This window comes from Apis cerana, linkage group LG7 (assembly GCF_029169275.1).
Source record: "Apis cerana isolate GH-2021 linkage group LG7, AcerK_1.0, whole genome shotgun sequence".
Lineage (NCBI taxonomy): Eukaryota > Metazoa > Arthropoda > Insecta > Hymenoptera > Apidae > Apis > Apis cerana.
In genome coordinates this window covers 12,885,978-12,905,432 of record NC_083858.1, presented here as the reverse complement: position 1 = coordinate 12,905,432, position 19,455 = coordinate 12,885,978, and the positions used below count along the sequence as shown (strand labels likewise).

Sequence of the window (19,455 nt, the reverse complement as noted above, 5' to 3'; positions counted from 1 at the left end):
TAAATATAAAAAAAATTGTTAATAAATTATAGGAAAAGAAAACAAGAATAATAAAAATTAAAAACATATCATGTATTAAGTATAATCGAAATATTTAAGAAAGAGTATTCGTTGTTGTTATTGACTTGTATATGCAAATATTACTTACAAAACTATATTTACAGTATCCAAGTATATGAAGTCAAATTATATTTGTTTTAAAAACTCGAAAATTCGTATTTTAATAATTTAAGTCTTAATTCAATTTTTATCTCAAACTTGAAAAAATCGAAAGTCAAAATTTCCAAAACTTTCCAAAATGATGATTTTAGAATAGCAATCGTAGGCGTATCAGAAAGTTCCATTTTATTGCTATTTCATGTTACGGAATACCAACAAGAATTCAAAATGAAAAGATATATAGAAGATATGTATGTTTTCTTCGCAAAAATATAAAACTAATTGGTTTAAGTCAATTAATCGTTTAACCCATTTAATCTGATAATAATTCAATACTTTGAATACTTTAACTCCTTTGATACTTTCTTTTTGTTCATCATTTTAACAAGGTATAATGAAAATAAAAGACAGTTCTTGATATCAATTTATTTCAATTATTTTAATGTTTCAAATATTTATACTTTAATGAATCGAATAAGCAATTATTATTTTGTAAGTAATTACTTTTTATATACCTATTATATTTTATTTGTCCCGTTTCTTTTCTATACATATTGTTATTCTTATTATTTTTTTTTATTATTAATTATATTTTAAATAAGTAAATATTATATTCATTATTTTTCATATTATTTTTTTATATTACTTTTCTTATCTTATCTTATCCTTTTTTATTACTTTCTTTTACATTGAATTTAATATTCAATTTTTTATATCTATTATTTATATTTTACTCTTTTCAATTTTATTTTCAATTTTTCTTATGATGATCCAACGCCATTATTCCTTTTTTTTTTTTGATCTAAAGATTTTCGTTTAAAAATTTGTTCTACATTGTTACATAAACAATGATAATTGTTAAGTTCAACCAAGCGATTCATTTTACATCGAGTTTTTATTGTATTATAGTCTAAAAAAGGAAGAAAAAAATGGATTTTTATAAATAGAACATAGAACGAGAAGAGAGCCATGAAAAGGATGTCTCAGACAAAAAGATATTTTCGTCAAAGGCCATGGGTGTCACGCTGATAATATCACAGAGTACCGCCAGAATTATTTTGGTTACCATGCATATATGCTTGGTGTAGTAATCGCATTCGAAGGTTTAAACTAAAGTATCAGTCATTTCAAGATGTTCTACGTGGTTATTTCTCTTCTCCTTGTACTGTATTGTATCTTTTGCATTTACGATTGTGTCAAACCGCATAATTTTCCACCTGGTCGGTTAACAAAAAATTTATAATCGATAGATATAATTATTTTTATAATAAAACCCTAATTACTTTAAATCTAAAAAAAAAACAATTCTATGAGATTAAAATTCTTCTAATAAAGTTTTTGTTTATAATTTTTTTTATTCTAATTTATCGAGATATCTTATTAGTTTTTTTAACTTTTTATTCATATTTTATTCAATGTTTGGATAGGTCCAAAATGGTTGCCGCTAATCGGTTGTTTTCTTACGTTTCGACGATTGAAACTGAAGCATAAATACGCTTATGTGGCTTTTCAAGAATTGTCGAAGACTTATGGGCCGATTCTGGGTTTGAAATTAGGAAGTCAGAAAGTCGTTGTAATTTCGACGTACGATCTAGTAAAGAAAGTTCTTCTTCAAGACGAATTCAACGGCAGACCGGATGGATTCTTTTTCAGAGTCCGTGCTTTTGGAAAGAGAAAAGGTATGTAAAAAAGATACGAAAAAGTAAAATTTTCAACTTTTATAATTATAATTTTCATTTATTGCTATAAACAATTAATATTAGATTTAAAAAGATGCTGTGTATTTTTTTTAAATTTATAAATTTAATACAATATTAATTTATTAATTATATTATTTATTAATTATATTTAAATTAATTATAAATTTAATTTTAACCGATAAATTTTGATAGGTATTTTATTTACGGAAGGATCAATGTGGTCACAGTGTCGTCGTTTTACGATGCGTCATCTCAGATCTTTTGGCCTGGGTCAGTCAATTATGGAAAAATATTTAACCGTGGAAGCTGAAAATCTTGTGAATTATCTTCGTCGTGTTAGTACCAAGGGCCCTGTACCAATGCACACAGCCTTTGACATTGCAGTTTTGAATTCTCTCTGGTGTATGTTTGCTGGTCATAAATTTGACTATGAAAATGAAAAATTGGTAGAAATTCTTGAAACTGTTCACGATTCTTTCAGGTAATTTATTATAGAAAGAATCTAAAAAATAAAATATAATTTTTAAAGTTTTTCTTAATATGATCAGATTATAATTAAAAGTGCAAAAAATGCATTAAGAAATACAATGCGAATATTATACCGAAACATTTGTATGCGTTTCGTCTTGCTATAGATTGCTGGATACAATGGGCGGTATTATCTCACAAATGCCATTTCTACGTTTCGTAATACCAGAATTATCCGGTTACAACAATTTAATGAAAATACTTCGAAAACTTTGGAATTTCTTAGATGAAGAAATCAATAACCACGAAAAACATTTATCTGGAAATCAACCGCAAGATTTGATTGAAGCTTTTCTTTTAGAAATTTCATCAAGAAATGGCGTACAAAATGACTCTATTTTTGATAGTGAGTGAGATTTTTTTTTATGCATATAATTAAGTTTTTTACTTAATAATATAACAAATAATTTAATTGTTTAAAAGGAGAAAACTTATTGATTCTATGCCTGGACCTCTTCTTAGCCGGTTCAAAAACTACAACAGATACTTTATCGACTAGTTTTCTGTATTTATCTTTACATTCTGAATGGATTAAGATACTCCAGGAAGAACTGGATAACGTGGTGGGCAGATCACGATCTCCTACATTGGAGGATTATTCATCGTTACCTATTATGGAATCATTTCTTGCGGAGGTAATTAATTAATAAATGAGTTAATAATTATTTTATAAGATTTTATGTTTATTATCATCACACAACTATTATATTATTATATATTAGTTATATATAGTTTTTGATTAATAGAGTTTTTCATTTTTTTTATCTATTATTCATTATGATTATTAGAAACTTGTTGTTAAAAATTATATAAACAATTAATTGTTGCATTAGATACAAAGATTTTTGATTTTGGCACCACTTGGAGTACCTCATAAGACTACAAAAGATGTAATTTTGAACGGATATAGTATACCCAAGGCAAGTATCACAAGTAATATCCCGAATAAGGAGTTTTATTAATGTATTTTTATTATTTTAGGATACTATAGTTCTTTTGGATTTCCATAGCGCGCATAACGATCGTGCTTATTGGGATCATCCAGAAGAATTTCGACCACAACGATTTCTCGATGCGAATGGCCGATTTTGTCAAAATAATGCCAATATACCATTTGGTTTAGGTACAAATCTAATTCATAATTCATAATAAAATCAAATTTCTATAGTGTACTTATTTCATTATCAAGAAAAGATAAATAATAGAAATCTAAAATATCAATGTAAATATTCAATGGAATTTTTACACATTTGATATAATAGTGATTCTGTTCTTTTTAGGTAAAAGACGTTGTCCGGGTGAAATGTTGGCTCGGACATCCTTATTTTTATACTTTGCCTACGTTATACATTACTTCGATATCGAAATTTCACCAGAACATGGCAAGCCAGATCTAAATGGACACGACGGTTTTACTATATCACCGAAATCTTATTACTTGAAAATCACGGCAAGATCTGATGTAACAAATTGCTCCACTATATAAATATTATAAATAACATAAGAGAATAAAATTTTAAATATAATACATTAAAAAAAAAATTACATATGCAAATTAGCTTCCGTGTATTCCGTGTATCAGAGTGAATGATTTATAATGCATATGATAATTAAAATGTCATGTTTTTCCAAGATAATAATTTAAAATAATTTAATTTAATACAAAAATTGAAACATATCGTATATTTTACAGAATAATAATTTTTAATAATTTTTAAGACATGATTAAATTATATCATTATCAGGCTCTTAATAATATTTTTTTTAAAAATTTAATTTAATAAATGATTGCGATATTTATTTTCTGAATGTATATTAGATAGATGCATATATTACACTCGAAGCGAAACGATATTACAATAAGATTACATCTATTTGTTGATCTAAAGAAATAAAATTATCTGATTAATCTCTCTTCGCATATTAGAAATAATCGAGGAATTATTATATTTTAAATAAATATAAGATAATAAATTTTTATTTATATAAAAAATATTTGTATAATATAATGTAAAAGTTTATTACATCGTACAATATATTTATTGATCTTGCAAAGTCTATTTTTTAACAATAAAGAATATTTGATACGTTGAAATGTTGAAACCCGGTATAAAAGGAGTGAATCTCCACGTGCACAAGTGAAGGTACATTTGGACTTCTGTGAAACGCGCTGATTTCGTCGAACACGTAAAACGACGCTTAAAGCAACTTTCATGCGGTAGAAACAATAAACAATATTCGAAAGAAAAATTTGTTGAAATCAAATAAACTTGTTTCTATCTATGGGTGAAGCTACTTCAAACCGAAAAACGTCATATTTTACATGCATTATAATATTTTTATCATTATTTATCACAATTTGTCATTAGAACAATCTAATTTAAATAAAAATTATATATATAAGTTGGATATTACAAACAAGCATGAAATAATAATAAATAATAATTTTATTTTTATTTTTATTATTTTAATTTTATTATTTTTTCTATAGTAAGCAATTAACATTTTTTTATTTATTATAAATAAAATTTATATTTTTTTATCTTTTTTTTTTAAATTCAATATAATATTTCGTATTTTTTATTTTAATTTATTTTAATATAAAGGATAAGTTTTTTTTCGAGATAACTTTTAAAAATATATTCATGGAAGTGAAAATATAAAAATCTCAAAAATTATATTCGTTTTTCAACTAATACATTATAAGATTGTGGCGTCAATGTGATACCACTATTAATTTCTACAGAGTATGGTCCTTTACCAGGAACTGGCAGTAGTGTATATTTCTGCATTATACCAACAAATAAAATAAATATCGTAGCTTTTGCCAATACATCACCTGGACATCGTCTTTTTCCTGAAAAAAAAATACATTAATATAATTACAATTATAAAAATTATAGATGATTATAGTAAAATCAAATTTTAAATCATTATTTCATTTAATCATGTGAACCATAATATACTGCATTATAAAATTTTTAATTTTTCTAAAATTGCAAAAAAAATTATTTTCCATTTTGTACCTTTTCCAAATTGTAAAGAATATTCATCTGGTTCAAAAACTCCATTTTTAATAAATCTTTCAGGCATGAATTTATCTGGCTCCGAATAAAGAGTAGGATCTTTATTGATAGAATATGTATTGAATAAAACAGTGGTATTTTTCGGTATCATGTATTTTCCAATATTCGTATCGCAAAGAACTCGTCGTGGTCCAATTATAGGAAATACTGGCCATAATCGATATGTTTCACTTATTACAGCCTCGACATATGGAAGTCTATAATAAAAAATTTTTATTTTCATACGTATTGAATCCTCTAATTATTCCATTAAATATTCTTTTACGAATCCTTCTATATAAAAATTTCGAAAAGATAATACAAAATAAATAAATAGAATAATTTATTCTTTTTTAAATAATTCAACTTTGAATTAATTTTGTCTAAAGTTTTATATGCATAATAATTTTTAATATTTAAATTCAGTTACTTTGCTTTGTCCTCCATGTTGGGAAGTCTATCGTGTGGAATTACTGAATCAATTTCTTTTTGCACTTTACGTTGTACATCCGGAAACAATGTCATAATTAAAAACAAAAAATCCAAAGACGTGCTTGTAGTAGTAAAACCAGCGAGAAAAAGATCGACTAATATCATCATTAATTGTTCCTCTAAAAATTATTACAGAAAAATACATTTACGTGCATATTCGATGGGGTTGTGTGACAGTTTTTAGTGAAAATACTTTCTCTTTCGTAGCTATTTCTATTAATAGGCTAATGTATTTTTATTAATACCTATTAGAAAATATTAATGTTTTTAAAATTAAAAGGAAATTTAAAATTTATTATATTTAATTAAATGAAAAATATCAAAAATGCCTTCTTTTGAAATCTATGAATTCCTATTAGAAATTCACACATTTTAAAAAAAAGATCGTAAATCTACACACAAATATCTATACAAGTATGAATTAAATATTATATGAATTTGATTATACCAGTAAAAATGGTGGATCCCTCATTTTTTTTCATTTCTTGAAGGAACATATCAATTAGATCTGCCTCCTTTCCTAGATTATATTTTTCTTTGTGATCATTAATAATTTTCTGCGTGAAAAAAATTTTCATATAATGACTTAATTGTTGAACATTGTGTTTAATAAACTCATAATTGAATACGCAATGAACACACCATTAAGAAATCCTTGAGCTCCTTATTCAGCATACACATAATGTTATATCCTGAGATCTCAGGTGCAATGTAACGAATCCAAGGGAAAGCGGCGAGAAGCCCACCCGTGATATCGAAACATCGCGATCGACGTTCCAACAAGTCGAGAAAATATTCTAATCTACGAAGAAACATTAGGAAAATTAACGATCACGATTCATTGTGTTTTACGTATATATATATATAATTATTTATGTATGTACTTTTGCTGTTGATTGAATGCCATTAATTCTCCCGTTGTAAAATTCCAGAGGACATTAATTACAGCTGGTACAAACAATAGTTTCAATTGATGTAATTTATTTTTATTCAAGTTTTCTGAAAATATGACTAATTGATTTTGTATCATTTTAATCATTTCGCTTTTTCCAAAACCGAAAATTCTCATGGTTCGCATCATCCAATTTCGTAATTCTTTCCATTCTGGTCCATCGTTCATTGTGATTCCTTTCAATAAGAAATGATAATATCATATAATATTAATTCAAAATAAATCATATTTATACAGATTTATACAGAATATTTAATAATTAATGATATAAGTAGACAAATGGTCTATATAATTTTATATGCAAATAAAATAAATCGAAAAAGAAAAATTCGTTTGTTTAGAAGAAAAGTATATAAAAATTTAGAAAATTTTTCAAGTACAAATGAAATTTATTATTCATTAATCAATTTTCAATTAGAAACGAATAAATTATTTTAGTAGAAATTTATCCTTTCTTATCTTTTATCTATCTCATTATAATATTTAATATATTTTAATTTTTAATAAAATAAAATTTTTTAATTTAAAATTTCATTTTTAAATAACTAAATTTCAAAAAATTTTCAAATAAAATAAAAATCTCCAGATAAATTGATTATTATACATTTAAAATTACATAGTTTTTAATTTAAAAAAATAAAATTAAAATTTTTCTTATTCGATATATAATACATAAAAAAATTGTTTATATTGTTCCTTCGAATTTTTTGAATTTTTATAAAAATACTTTTTTGATAATCAATCTCTTTCAATCTCTCGTAAAATATTTGATTTTATTCAATTAAACAAAATACTTTCTATATTCAAAATATTATAGTTATAATTTGACTTCATTTGACATTTTATTAAAAATGAATATTTTAAATTTTATTATCCATTTTAAGAATTATAAAATTTAAATTGTATGTAAATTATAAAATTAAATATTCAAAATTTATTTTAAAATAGATTCAAATTTTAACCTTGTTTCTTGCCCATATTTCGAATTTTAATAAATTCGTTCCAAGGACGGCCTTGGAATTCCTCGTTTTGCAATATCATATCACAAAATTTACTTCCAGAAACAATTATTATTTTCTCATGACTAATATTCACAGTTATAATATCACTATTATATCGTTTTGAAAGCTCCATAAATGCTTTATGTTGTCCTCCATAATCACGTGTTAAACGTTTCAATAAAATCTGATTGCCGATAAAGGGCCATGAAAATGGTCCTAAAAAATTATTGAACTTTAAAAAAAGAAAAAAATATCATTTATAACATTATCATTTATTTAACATTAGTATATCAATATTAAAGATCAATACTCTATCTATTATATTAAACTTTATTATTAATTAATATATTAAACTCTTACCTGTTAAACTTTTAAAAATTCAAATGTCAAAATTTTCAATATAAATATTGATTATCGAAAGTAGCCATCACATTCAATAAAAAATAGATTATTAAATATATCAATAAACAAATATAATAATAAGTTAAAAATTTTTATTCATAAATCGAATAATATAAATGGTAATTAAAAATAAATAAATATAAAAATATATATAGTAATATCCGCAGTTGAGATTAAATATGAATATTTAAATCATTAATGTGACTTCTAAAAATTCAATTGAATTGAAAGGAAATAAATGTGAATAAAGTATTGATATATATACAGCACTACTCAAAGCTTACTTTGTCCCTTTATCAGAATTGGTGGGGATAGTGATGGATGCTTAAGTAACCAAAAATACAAATGTTAAATGTACTACTGTATGTAACAAAACAAATGTTAAATAATAATAATAATAAGTAAGAATATGGAACAATAAATATTTTGAAGGAAATATAAATACTTTGAAGAAAAAATAAATAACTTTTAACAGAATCAATGCCACTAGAGAAATTAAACTAATTTAAATTGATCAAATAAAATCGATTAGAATTTATGTTTGCATGAATTATCTTCATTATTAGCAGCTTTCATTCTTTTATTTCTCATATTTTTTAAATATTATTTTAAATTAAATATTATATTAAATATTAAATTAATAATTTTAAATAGTATATAAATGACAAAAAGATTATGCTTTTTGTTATTTAAACAATAATTTAATATTTTTAATTTTAAATATGATAATTCTGTTTTTGTGAAAAAACACAAATGAAATATTTGAAACAATAATGTCTTTAAAACTTTGTATCAAAATCAAAAATATAATAATTTATTATACAAATATAATAAAATATAATAATATCCCAATGAAAAAATAAAAAAAAATATAATATTATACAATTTTATATTTTTCATGCACTAATTTTATAGGATAATATAATTCATAAAAAATATCTTCATTTACCTGGAGGATATGATTTTGTATTTTTGTCGATCTTTATAAAAATAATTGATAATATTAATATCACAATTAACATCAATAATACGATGGCAAACATAGTTAAAATAAAGTTTTTGTGCACACAAGTTTATGATTCTATACTTCAGCAATCAATGAAAACGTTCGAACTAAAATTGGTTAGACGAAAAATGATTGGACGATTAATTGAATTCTTCGTTCAAAAATAATCAATTCTTATATTCTAATTTTAAATTGAACTTCGCCTTTTTATATTGAACCACTGATAAGATTTTTACTTTACGAAATTTAAACTTTAAATGATAATCTCTTATATAAGTAAAATATCTTATGCATAAAAATTAAAGAAATAACTAATAATTTTCATGGACGAATATTAATAGTTTAATTATACTTAATAATATACTTCAAGTTCATAAATTTTTTGAAGATAACATTATCATAAGAATAAATTAAATAATATTTCTTAATATTTTTAAATTTACAATGACTGTACAATATTACATAAAAAATTAGATATATATTTCATATGTACATATTCAAATATAATATTTACATATTTAAATTTTTTTTTAATTTATTTATTTATATGACATCTAAATATCAATTTTTTTTTCAAATGTTTTTTTGATATTTTTTTTTCCTCTTACTATATCCAATTTTCTTTTTTTAGCTTCCTTCTTCTTTTGTTGTCTTACAATTTTACGTTTAGCAGCCAATTCCGGATCCGTTACAAACTGCGATAAAAAAAAAACTTAACATTAGATATTATTTTTTTCATTTATATTATAAATTAATATATTATGTATTCGTTTCACTTATTATTATATTAATTATATATCATATAATTTTATAAATCATATTTTTATTATTTATTTTATAAAAAATAATGAAAATGTAAAAAATATAAGAAATTACCTGTTGCGTACGAATTTTTCTTCTTTCTGCTTTCTTAATATCTAAATTCTGTTGTATTCGATTTAATAATTTAGTGTATTGTTCATTATCTAAACGTTTTTTAATCATCATAGCCGCTTCTTTAGCTAATCGTCTTAAAGTAGTGTTTTTTTCTTCTACTGCCGATATTTCTCGAACAATTGGTGACATGATGTTAAAAAGTACTACATTTAAAAATTCCATAGGTATTGTAACCACAATACCGGCCACCCATTTAAAGAAAGCAATTCGCTAAAAAAAAATAAATTCATGTAATTTTATATAATTTTAAAATTCAATAATTTTTTTTCCAATAATTTTTTTAAAATTACATAAAAATAATATAATGATTATGAATATTTACCACTGTTATTGACTTAGGAGTTTGAGTTATCTCTTTATTTACAGCTTTTCTCAATTTTCTAACAAGCCAAGGAAGAGATAATTGGTTTTTATCTGATTTTATTTCGTCATTTTGATCAATAGCAATTGTATTAATTTTTTTTATAGATTTCAAAATTCTTGCAATAAAAATTAAATTTTTAACAGTTTGGTCAGCTAATTCTTCTAATGTCATATCAGGCTCTAATTGTGCAATTAAATCTAAAGTTAAACTTTTTATAACGGTAATAGGATCAGAATACATGAAACCGATTTCTTTTTCATATTTTTCTGGATTGTTTATAATGTCTATAATCTTATCAACATCAAGAATAGCTAAAATGAAACCAATCATTTGAGAAGCTGCTAAACGAACCCATGTATGAGGATGTGCCAGTAAAGATTGACTATATTCTGAAATGCAAAAAAATTATTTAAAAATTAAATACTATTATAATATATATATACCAACAAATAAATAATTATGCTAACCAGCGAATAAATGAATAGCTTCTTTATATTCTTCATTTTTAAGAAATGTTGTACAATTTGCTGATATTTTTAATACCAACTGTAATACTTGAAACATATGATGATCTTTCATTCTTTCTGGATCTTTGATGTTATGCATTTCTAACTGAGTTTTTTCTTCCAAATGAATTTTCACAAAACGACCCGGTTCATTATCATCATTAAAATTCGCATGAAATTGTTTTAAAATAAGAGGTAATATTTCTTTTAAACGAGAATCGAAAGAATCTTTCTCTACTGTTACAAATATACCACATAATTGCGCAGCTAATGTTCGATGCATTATCTAAAAAATATTATATTATAATAATAATAAAATATATATGTACATATTTTTAAGATTCAATTTTATAAATAATACCTTTATATCTTTTAACCATGTTATAATTATATCAAATAATTTACTTCTTCGATTATAAGATAAACGTTCGATTAATTCTTTAATACATTTGGCACACAATTTGCGACATGTTGGATCATCGTCATTTACTAATCTTGCACCCACCATTATAAATATAAGACTTGATTTCAAAATTAAAGTTTTCTAAAGTTATAAATTATAAATAAATTATAAATAAATTGATTGATTTGTTTCTTATAATTGGTAAAAAAAAAAAAAAAGAAAAAGAAAAAAAGAAAATAAGAAAAAATAAATGTACTTACAAATGGAAATCCTGTGACAATATTGTGAATCATTTCTAAAGCACTAAGTCGACCAGGTTGCATTTCGTAGCTAATTTGCGTCAAATAAAATGCTATATGTTTATTTAAATGTTTACCAAGAGGATATTCCATTAAATAGGAATAAAAGACAGAACGAGATTGTAATCTAACATGTTCTAATTCAGATGTAATGCTTAAAACAGCCACCTTTTCCATAACTAGATACATTTCCGGAAGAATCATTTTTCGAGCAATTATTGCTTTGAGTAAACCAAACGCTGTGGCTTGTTTATCAGTATTATGCATGTCTTGTTCAGCGTACATGATCAAAGCTTTCAATTGATCTGTATTAATTACATAATGTTTCACATCACGAACAATTACAGACATACATTTAAAACCTGCCATTACTAAATCGAAATTATCTCCTTTATTTAAGCCTGCTGCTGCATATTTATGCAATAAATCAAAAATAGATGTACAAATGTTTGAAATTGATTCTTGCATTGAAGATAAATCCATTCTAAGCAACCAGTTTAAACACTGTAAACTTAAAGTAGTTAGCTGGAAAAATATAATATTGATATATTAAACACAATTGATTATAAATTGATTATTTATTAAATTAAGAATAAAATAGTTTTACCTTAACATGTTGTGATCTTATACATTCACTTATGAGCGGTACAAATGGATCTATTAAAGGTTTGAAATTTGCATTCGATACTTTGTCTCTTTTTAATAGAATATGAAAAAGTTTTAAACCAAATTCTATAATGACATGGACATTAGTATTTTTCGATGTTTTTGAAATAGCTTTGATACCCATTTTATTTTTTGGTTCTGGAGGTATAATAAAGCAATCTTGTTTCTGTCTATTGAATGTTTCTATTTCTTTTTCTGTTAATAATTTATCATTTTTTTCAGGTCTAAATTCAGGAATGCTTTCAGAAATTACACCATAAAGAAATATCAACATTTGTTCCAATGGTATAAAGATATTATCAGCTAATCCTAATACTACATTTCTCAAACATTCTATTATTTTCTGCACAGTTTTATGGGAATGGGTTTTCATAAGTACTTCTTTTAATGGTAAAATTAAATCTACTAAACATGATTCAGTAATATATTGTGCTAATATATGAAATATATCAAAACTTTTTGTAGACTTTGCTTCTACAACATTTTTTACGATTCCTATTACTTCTTTCTCTTCTGCAGTTAAGCCAAATAAATCTATTTTACATACCTAATATAAAGTAAAATTAAATTATCAATATAGTAAATATACAATTTTTTCAAAAAATATATTTATAATAATACTTACAGATAAAATACTTTGAAGATTTTTATTGATATCAAATTTTTGAAAATATGGTTTCAAAGCAACTAATACAGATTGTACTGTATACGCAAGGACGTGAACTTGAAAACCTTTTGTTAATAAAGTATTCATTTCTCTTAAAAGATGATGAAGATATTTTGGACCTAAAGTTATCATAATTTTTTGTAATATTTCGCGAGTGATACGCCGTACGGATTCTAAACGAGATTTCAAAAATGTACATAACTTCATAAAAATTCTGAAACAATTAATTACCATATTTTAATAATTTTTTATTTAATCAATAATTTTTTTACTTATTAGTTTTATATGAAGAGATATATACATATTTACCCTGATAAATTAGTATCTAAAAAATATTCTGGTAATTTCTGTAATAATTTTACAAAAGCAAGAGCAATAGGAACTCGCATTAATTCTTCTTCCTCATTGTCTATTGTAATTTTCTTCCTATTAATTTTGTGACTGTTTTCACGACTTGTTCTTGCTATAATGGAACGATGTAATTGAGGTAACAATTCTTTTGATATACTAAATATAACTTGTTGTGCTCCATACTGTGAAAGAATTATCTGTTTTTCTATAATAGGTACTTCCTGTGTCTCTTTTTGAACTTTTTCTTCAATTTCATTTATATTTTCGGAATTTAAAGCTTCATTTAATTTTTCTTCCATTTTTTGTTCATTATTTTTATCATCATTTTTTTCTTTGCTTTTTTCTTCAATATTTTCATCTTCATCTTTCTTTTTATCATTTTCATTATCATCTATTTCATTTTCAGAAATATTTTTAATATATTTTGATTTTAAAAATTCCTCAGTAGGTTTATATTTTGATAAATCAAAATGAAAGGAATCTAAAATAATAATAATAATTCTAACAAGTTGTTTCTGAAATTCAATAGAGTTTCTTATTTTTTCTAAATAATGTTTTAAAATAATTTCGTATTGATGCCATGGTAAAAGTTTACATACAGTTCCAATTGTTTCAATTGCAGCATCAATAATATTGTTTTTATGTATATAAGTTTCATTACACAAATATGAAGAAGCAAGAGGAAGAATAAATTGTGTTAATGTCCGTGGATTTATTGATTTTTTTAATGTTTTTGCAAAATTGCAAAATTTAAGTAATGCTCGAGCTCTTCTATGTAATTGCAAATGTTGCATGTTTTCAAAAAAATCTACTTCGAGATCTATTTTATTAGTTAATGGCGATAAATCTCGTAAAATGGGATGAACATCTGAACATTCCATAGCTAAATATCCCAAAAAAGCTATTGATTGAAATTTTACAATTTCAATTTTACTAGTTATTCCTTTTCTTATAAGTACCAAAATTGTATCATCGATCAAATAACGTCTATCTATGGTATTTTCTTTGTATTCCTTTGCTAATTTACAACCAAGAAGTTTAAGACATTGTCCTGCATTGTCTCTCAATGCTAAATCTGATTCATTTTTAAGAAAATAGTAACAATTATGAATAATAGCTACACCAAATTCTAATGTAATTTCATTTTTTTCCATTGTATTATTAATTTCAGAAAATGCATCTAATCTTTTTTGATAATCTGGTTGATCAATCCATCTACGATCCCATGCATTAAGCGCATTTATTAAATTGTAATTTCTTATTAATGTCTCACGATCATTTTCGGTAGAATTTTCAACAATTGTTTTATAAAGTTCTAATAGAAGTTTACGAGTAGAAATTGTCGATATTATACTTAATAAAGGTAACATTGCTCGTATATGTGTTGTTGGTTTTTTCACTTGTTTTACAAGATTTATTATAGTTGTAATTAATTCAATAATAATTTCTTCTTCTTCACCAGCTCCAGCTTTTTTAGTTAATATTGGTAAAGTAAGAGTAAGAAGTATGTTACATGCATCTGCATCTTTCACAAATTCTGAAATACGTGATAAAATTACAAGTTCTGATTTACTTATTCTCTTAGTCGATTTTTCAAGTTTATTTTTAATATATTGTAAAATATCAAATACATGAGGAAGAAGTATAACAGATCCATAATTGACATCATTAGATAATGCTTCTTTATTTATTTCAAGTAAATTATTAATTACAGGAATTAAAGGAAGAAAAGGTGTATCAACTTCCATATTATTTTCATTCGTTTTTCCATAATCTTGTAATGTTACCATTTTTTCAATCATTTCGAGAATAGCATTAGTTACAGATGCATTTGTTTTTGCATTTAATAAAAGTTGCATTATATATGGAAGAGGACTAATAGATTTATTATCTTCGCGATGTTTTATAAATAATGGATAATAACGAGAGTTTTGACTCCATATCATAAACAATCGTAATAATGGAGTAGGACTATGAATACCATCCATAGGTAACTTTTCCAACCATGGAAATACAGCTACATTATATAAGGCATCTATTTCATATTCATTCCATTCATAATTTTCAAAATGACTAAAAAATCTTGCTAATATTGAAATGCAAGTTGATCTGACATTTCTAATTAATCTTAAGTAACCAATATGAACTTTATCTGAATTTTGTAAAATTCCAGTTACTTCTGCCAGAATGCATATTACTAAACCAAGTAAATAAGGTAATAATTTTTGTCCCATTTTACTACCAGATTGTTCTATTAAAATTGCAAGCAAATTTGTAGCACTTTGTAATCGCTTAGGTGGTGTAACATTATTCAAATCAATAGTATTAATAATATTCTGTGTAAGTTGTCTTAAATTAATTTGTTGATTATCTGCTTTATTTAATTCTAACAACATATATTTTTTAAAAGGTTTAAATGCCATGTTTATAAATATGATCATTTCATTTTCTTGAATTCCAGCTAAAAAACGTAAAATCATTTTTCGTTTTAGAATACCTCCAGTTTTACTACCAGTTTTCATTCTTGTTTTTGTAATCATTTTCGCATAAATTATCCTCATTAATATAGGTATAAATTCATCGCGATGTTCATCCAATATCATATTACTTTCATTATCAATCTTAAAACGTGTTAATTCATTTTTCATATTTTTTTCATTAATTAAACTGAGCAAATTATCTTTATAAGGTAATAAATATTTGTATTTGTAGGTAAGAAGACATTTTAAAGCAGCTCTTTGGATATCAGAATTTTTTGAAGACAATAAATCTAAATAAAGTTTCTGCATTTCTGATTCCCTGTATAATGTTCTTGGATTTGTTATTTTTTCAAATACTTCAAGTTGAGCAATTAAAAGTTTCACTTTATAATTCTTACTTACTATTTCTTTAGTTTCTGCATTTATTTGTCTTAATTCTGTATTTTTACAAATTGTAACTTCTTTTTCTTCTATTTCATTTTCTTTATATTCTTCAAATTCATTATCACTTTCATTTTCTTTGTCAATTTTCATATCGCTATTAGAAATAGTTAAATCTTGTATTTTCATAATATTACAATATCTTGCATCTTCAGAATTAGAATTAAAAAAATTATCATTTACAAAATCAATAAATAACCCTGTTATGTCTCTATTCTTTATCTCACAAAAATGTGAAAAATTTGTCATACATTTCCATAAAAGAATTTTATGATTTTTATAATCTGGTTTATCGTTGCTTCTTTGTATTGTATTTTGTATTTCAGAAATAATATTACATTCAAACAATGGTTTATAATCTGCAATTAATTTCTCATCACATTTTAGTTCTGTTAAGAATAAAGGCCAAAATTGATCACAGTCTTTATTTGCATAAGTAGCTATAATTTTGCTCACAGGTTCCCACAATAAAGAAAAATTTATATATAGATTTCCTAATAAATATCGAAGAGGAATTTCATAATATTTCAAATCAAAATTTGTCATTACATCACTTTCATATGACAATGTTTGTAAATGTAGCAATTTACTTCTATATGTCTGTATAGATATAGATTCACATTCTGCTAAATACATATGTTCCATAGGATTTCTTTTAATCTTTTCATTCAAAATAGACTCAACTTCATTGATATTAGAAAATAAAAAATATAAATGTGTTACTATTAAGCGGATTTCATTAAAAGGTGAACTTAATTTCTGTGCAATATTGTTATTTAACTTATCAAATATAATTCTATTTATATAAATATCTCGGTATTGTGATGTACTAAAATGTGTTATATATAAATCTATTGCATTTAAGATGAACTTATTATCAGGATATTTTGTAATTAAATCTAATATTTTTATATCATTCATTTCCATAAAATTTTGTAAAATTTCTATTTCCAATATGTGAATTGCTGATTCCAAAGCTATTAATAATATCAAACATAATTTGTTTATTTCAATTTCTACATTGATACTATTTAATATCCGTTGATATAAAGACAATATTCCATTTTTTAAAATATCTTTAAATTCTTCGGGCAAAGGTTTTAAATGTGGTAAAATAATTAATGTCTTTAATGTATTTACTGGTACATCATTATTTAATAGAGCTTTTAAATTTTTCTGACAGAAATTAATACTATCAAACTTTGCACCTCGTATATCTAAAATGTATTTTGTCCATTTATTTAAATTGATACCATTAAGACATAAAGGAGCTTTTACTTTAATTATTTTAGTAAACAGTTCTAAAATGTCATCATTAAAACCAATGGAAATACTATGTCGTATTATGTGAGGCAATATTAAAGTTTCAAATGATGAATAGTGCATTAAACTTTCAACAGTACCATATAATAATTTGATATCTTTTACGGACATAATTTTAAATAATATTTGACTGGATGTTTCTTGCATCAATTTAACATTAGTTGCCAAAAGAATAGTAACTGATACATTTATAGTTTCTTGTAATACATCACTTTCATTTTCAAAAATATTTAAAATTTGAACCAACTTCTTAATCAATGATACAGGATCTATAACAATTTTTCCATTTTTATAATTTATAATTGTATTCAACAATTGCATTAAAAGAATTAAACTTTTTTGCTTTCCAGTTGTTAATTGAAAATTTCTAGTTTTTTCAATAGATTTGTCCATAACACTTAAAAATACAGACCAAAATATATGACATTTCTGTGGATATATATTTTGTAGCAAACAATCAATAATCTCTTTTAATAATTTGAATACTAGATTTTGATTAAAAGATTCATTATTTAATGCATTAAAATATAATAAAAGCATTTGTTCTGCACATGAATGAAATTGTCCTGGTATACCAGATATTACTTCAAATAATAATTTACCACATCCTGATATTGCATTAGGATTATTTTTCAAAATATGTAATATTGTTTTTAAAAAAGAATCTTTATCTTTAATTTTGCGTACCACAAATGCAAAACTTTCAGCTGCAAAATTATTTACATAAGCTGGTTGCGTATCTTCTAATAATGGCAATAAAAGATCAAATACAGTTTTTATATTTTGAATCAGATATCTCCATAAAAATTTAAATAAATAAGCTAATGATGTAAATGTATATTCTATTTGTTCTGTATCCTTTGTTCGTAACAAATCAATAATAACAATTAAACATCTAGGAAAATATTCATAAAAATCTTTTTGCAAATCTTTTGATACAGCCACTACTAATCTGTAATAAAAAATTTATATGATTAATAAATATATATTTTTTAATATATATATATATATTTTTTTTTTAATTTTTCTTTTTATTGTTCTTCAACTTTATTAATTGATGAAATGATAATTTTTAATACAATACTTACTCTAAAATTGGTTGTAAAAACAAAATATCTCTCTTTTCTAAATATTCTATTAACGTATCTATTATGAACTGCTTTTGATTAATTAATTGTGGAAGAGTTACGATATTACGAACTTTCTTTTTAAAACTGCAATAACCTTCTGTAAGGTTAAGAAAATTCCATTTTTGAAGTGTTTGATAAAAATAAGTTTCGGTTTCTTCATCATTTTCCTCGTTTCGATGTGAAACATAATGAAATATATCAACATCGATTTCACTTATTCTTTCGGAAAATGTTTTAAACTACATAAAAAAAAATTAAATTTTTATTAAATATTGTATAATATATTAAAAAATATATATTTATATTTGAAATGTATTTGCTTATATTTATATCTATATATATATATATTGTTTATATATTTTATATTTATTTATATATTTTATACCTGAAATGTATTTAATTCTTTATGACGAACTGGTTTATTTTTCATATTGAAATATGAAACAATCAAAATAATGTTAATCTATGATCACGTGTATTTGTCACATATAGCATGAACAAGGAATAAATATATGTTAGATAGGAAATGTTCTTATAAGTTTGAAAGAGAATAATATTTATATTTAAAGAAAGAATATTACATA

General features: G+C 23.6%; 3 protein-coding genes across 4 annotated transcripts; 1 reads left to right on the top strand and 2 right to left on the bottom strand.

Annotated features, from left to right (window-relative positions):
* The first annotated feature begins 1,191 nt into the window (after positions 1-1,191).
* On the top strand, positions 1,192-5,246 carry LOC107999236 (methyl farnesoate epoxidase-like). The gene is made up of 8 exons (XM_017058931.3): positions 1,192-1,379; positions 1,587-1,838; positions 2,052-2,340; positions 2,495-2,733; positions 2,811-3,022; positions 3,221-3,307; positions 3,369-3,510; positions 3,668-5,246. The coding sequence occupies exons 1-8, from the start codon at positions 1,292-1,294 to the stop codon at positions 3,871-3,873; spliced, it is 1,515 nt and encodes a 504-aa protein (XP_016914420.1). The 5' UTR covers positions 1,192-1,291; the 3' UTR covers positions 3,874-5,246.
* LOC107999234 (probable cytochrome P450 305a1) lies at positions 4,833-9,948 on the bottom strand. Of its 2 annotated transcripts, none has more exons than XM_017058929.3 (8): positions 9,249-9,948; positions 7,859-8,113; positions 6,829-7,072; positions 6,587-6,746; positions 6,393-6,501; positions 5,883-6,063; positions 5,414-5,670; positions 4,833-5,244 (listed from the first exon to the last, which is right to left on the bottom strand). In XM_017058929.3, the coding sequence occupies exons 1-8, from the start codon at positions 9,340-9,342 to the stop codon at positions 5,063-5,065; spliced, it is 1,482 nt and encodes a 493-aa protein (XP_016914418.1). In that variant the 5' UTR covers positions 9,343-9,948; the 3' UTR covers positions 4,833-5,062. The 2 variants fall into 2 exon arrangements, with proteins under 2 accessions (XP_016914418.1, XP_061933312.1); XM_062077328.1 differs by lacking the exon at positions 9,249-9,948 and adding an exon at positions 8,258-8,544.
* On the bottom strand, positions 9,764-19,370 carry LOC107999408 (small subunit processome component 20 homolog). The gene is made up of 11 exons (XM_017059216.3): positions 19,257-19,370; positions 18,830-19,110; positions 13,456-18,693; positions 13,105-13,360; positions 12,421-13,026; positions 11,775-12,338; positions 11,473-11,655; positions 11,073-11,397; positions 10,564-10,994; positions 10,182-10,451; positions 9,764-10,000 (listed from the first exon to the last, which is right to left on the bottom strand). The coding sequence occupies exons 1-11, from the start codon at positions 19,299-19,301 to the stop codon at positions 9,860-9,862; spliced, it is 8,340 nt and encodes a 2,779-aa protein (XP_016914705.1). The 5' UTR covers positions 19,302-19,370; the 3' UTR covers positions 9,764-9,859.
* Positions 19,371-19,455: the final 85 nt, after the last annotated feature.

What these genes read in the sequence shown, in the direction of transcription:
- LOC107999408 (XM_017059216.3), bottom strand. Translation starts at nt 19,301, where the DNA reads ATGAAAAATAAACCAGTTCGTCATAAAGAATTAAATACATTTCAG. An exon ending in AAGAATTAAATACATTTCAG is followed by an intron (nt 19,111 to 19,256) that starts GTATAAAATATA and finishes TTTTTTATGTAG; the next exon opens with TTTAAAACATTTTCCGAAAG. An exon ending in TTTTTACAACCAATTTTAGA is followed by an intron (nt 18,694 to 18,829) that starts GTAAGTATTGTA and finishes TTTTTATTACAG; the next exon opens with ATTAGTAGTGGCTGTATCAA.
- LOC107999236 (XM_017058931.3), top strand. Translation starts at nt 1,292, where the DNA reads ATGTTCTACGTGGTTATTTCTCTTCTCCTTGTACTGTATTGTATCTTT. An exon ending in TGCTTTTGGAAAGAGAAAAG is followed by an intron (nt 1,839 to 2,051) that starts GTATGTAAAAAA and finishes AAATTTTGATAG; the next exon opens with GTATTTTATTTACGGAAGGA. An exon ending in ACTGTTCACGATTCTTTCAG is followed by an intron (nt 2,341 to 2,494) that starts GTAATTTATTAT and finishes GTCTTGCTATAG; the next exon opens with ATTGCTGGATACAATGGGCG.
- LOC107999234 (XM_017058929.3), bottom strand. Translation starts at nt 9,342, where the DNA reads ATGTTTGCCATCGTATTATTGATGTTAATTGTGATATTAATATTATCA. An exon ending in AGCTCAAGGATTTCTTAATG is followed by an intron (nt 6,502 to 6,586) that starts GTGTGTTCATTG and finishes TTTTTCACGCAG; the next exon opens with AAAATTATTAATGATCACAA. An exon ending in AACATGGAGGACAAAGCAAA is followed by an intron (nt 5,671 to 5,882) that starts GTAACTGAATTT and finishes TTTTTATTATAG; the next exon opens with ACTTCCATATGTCGAGGCTG.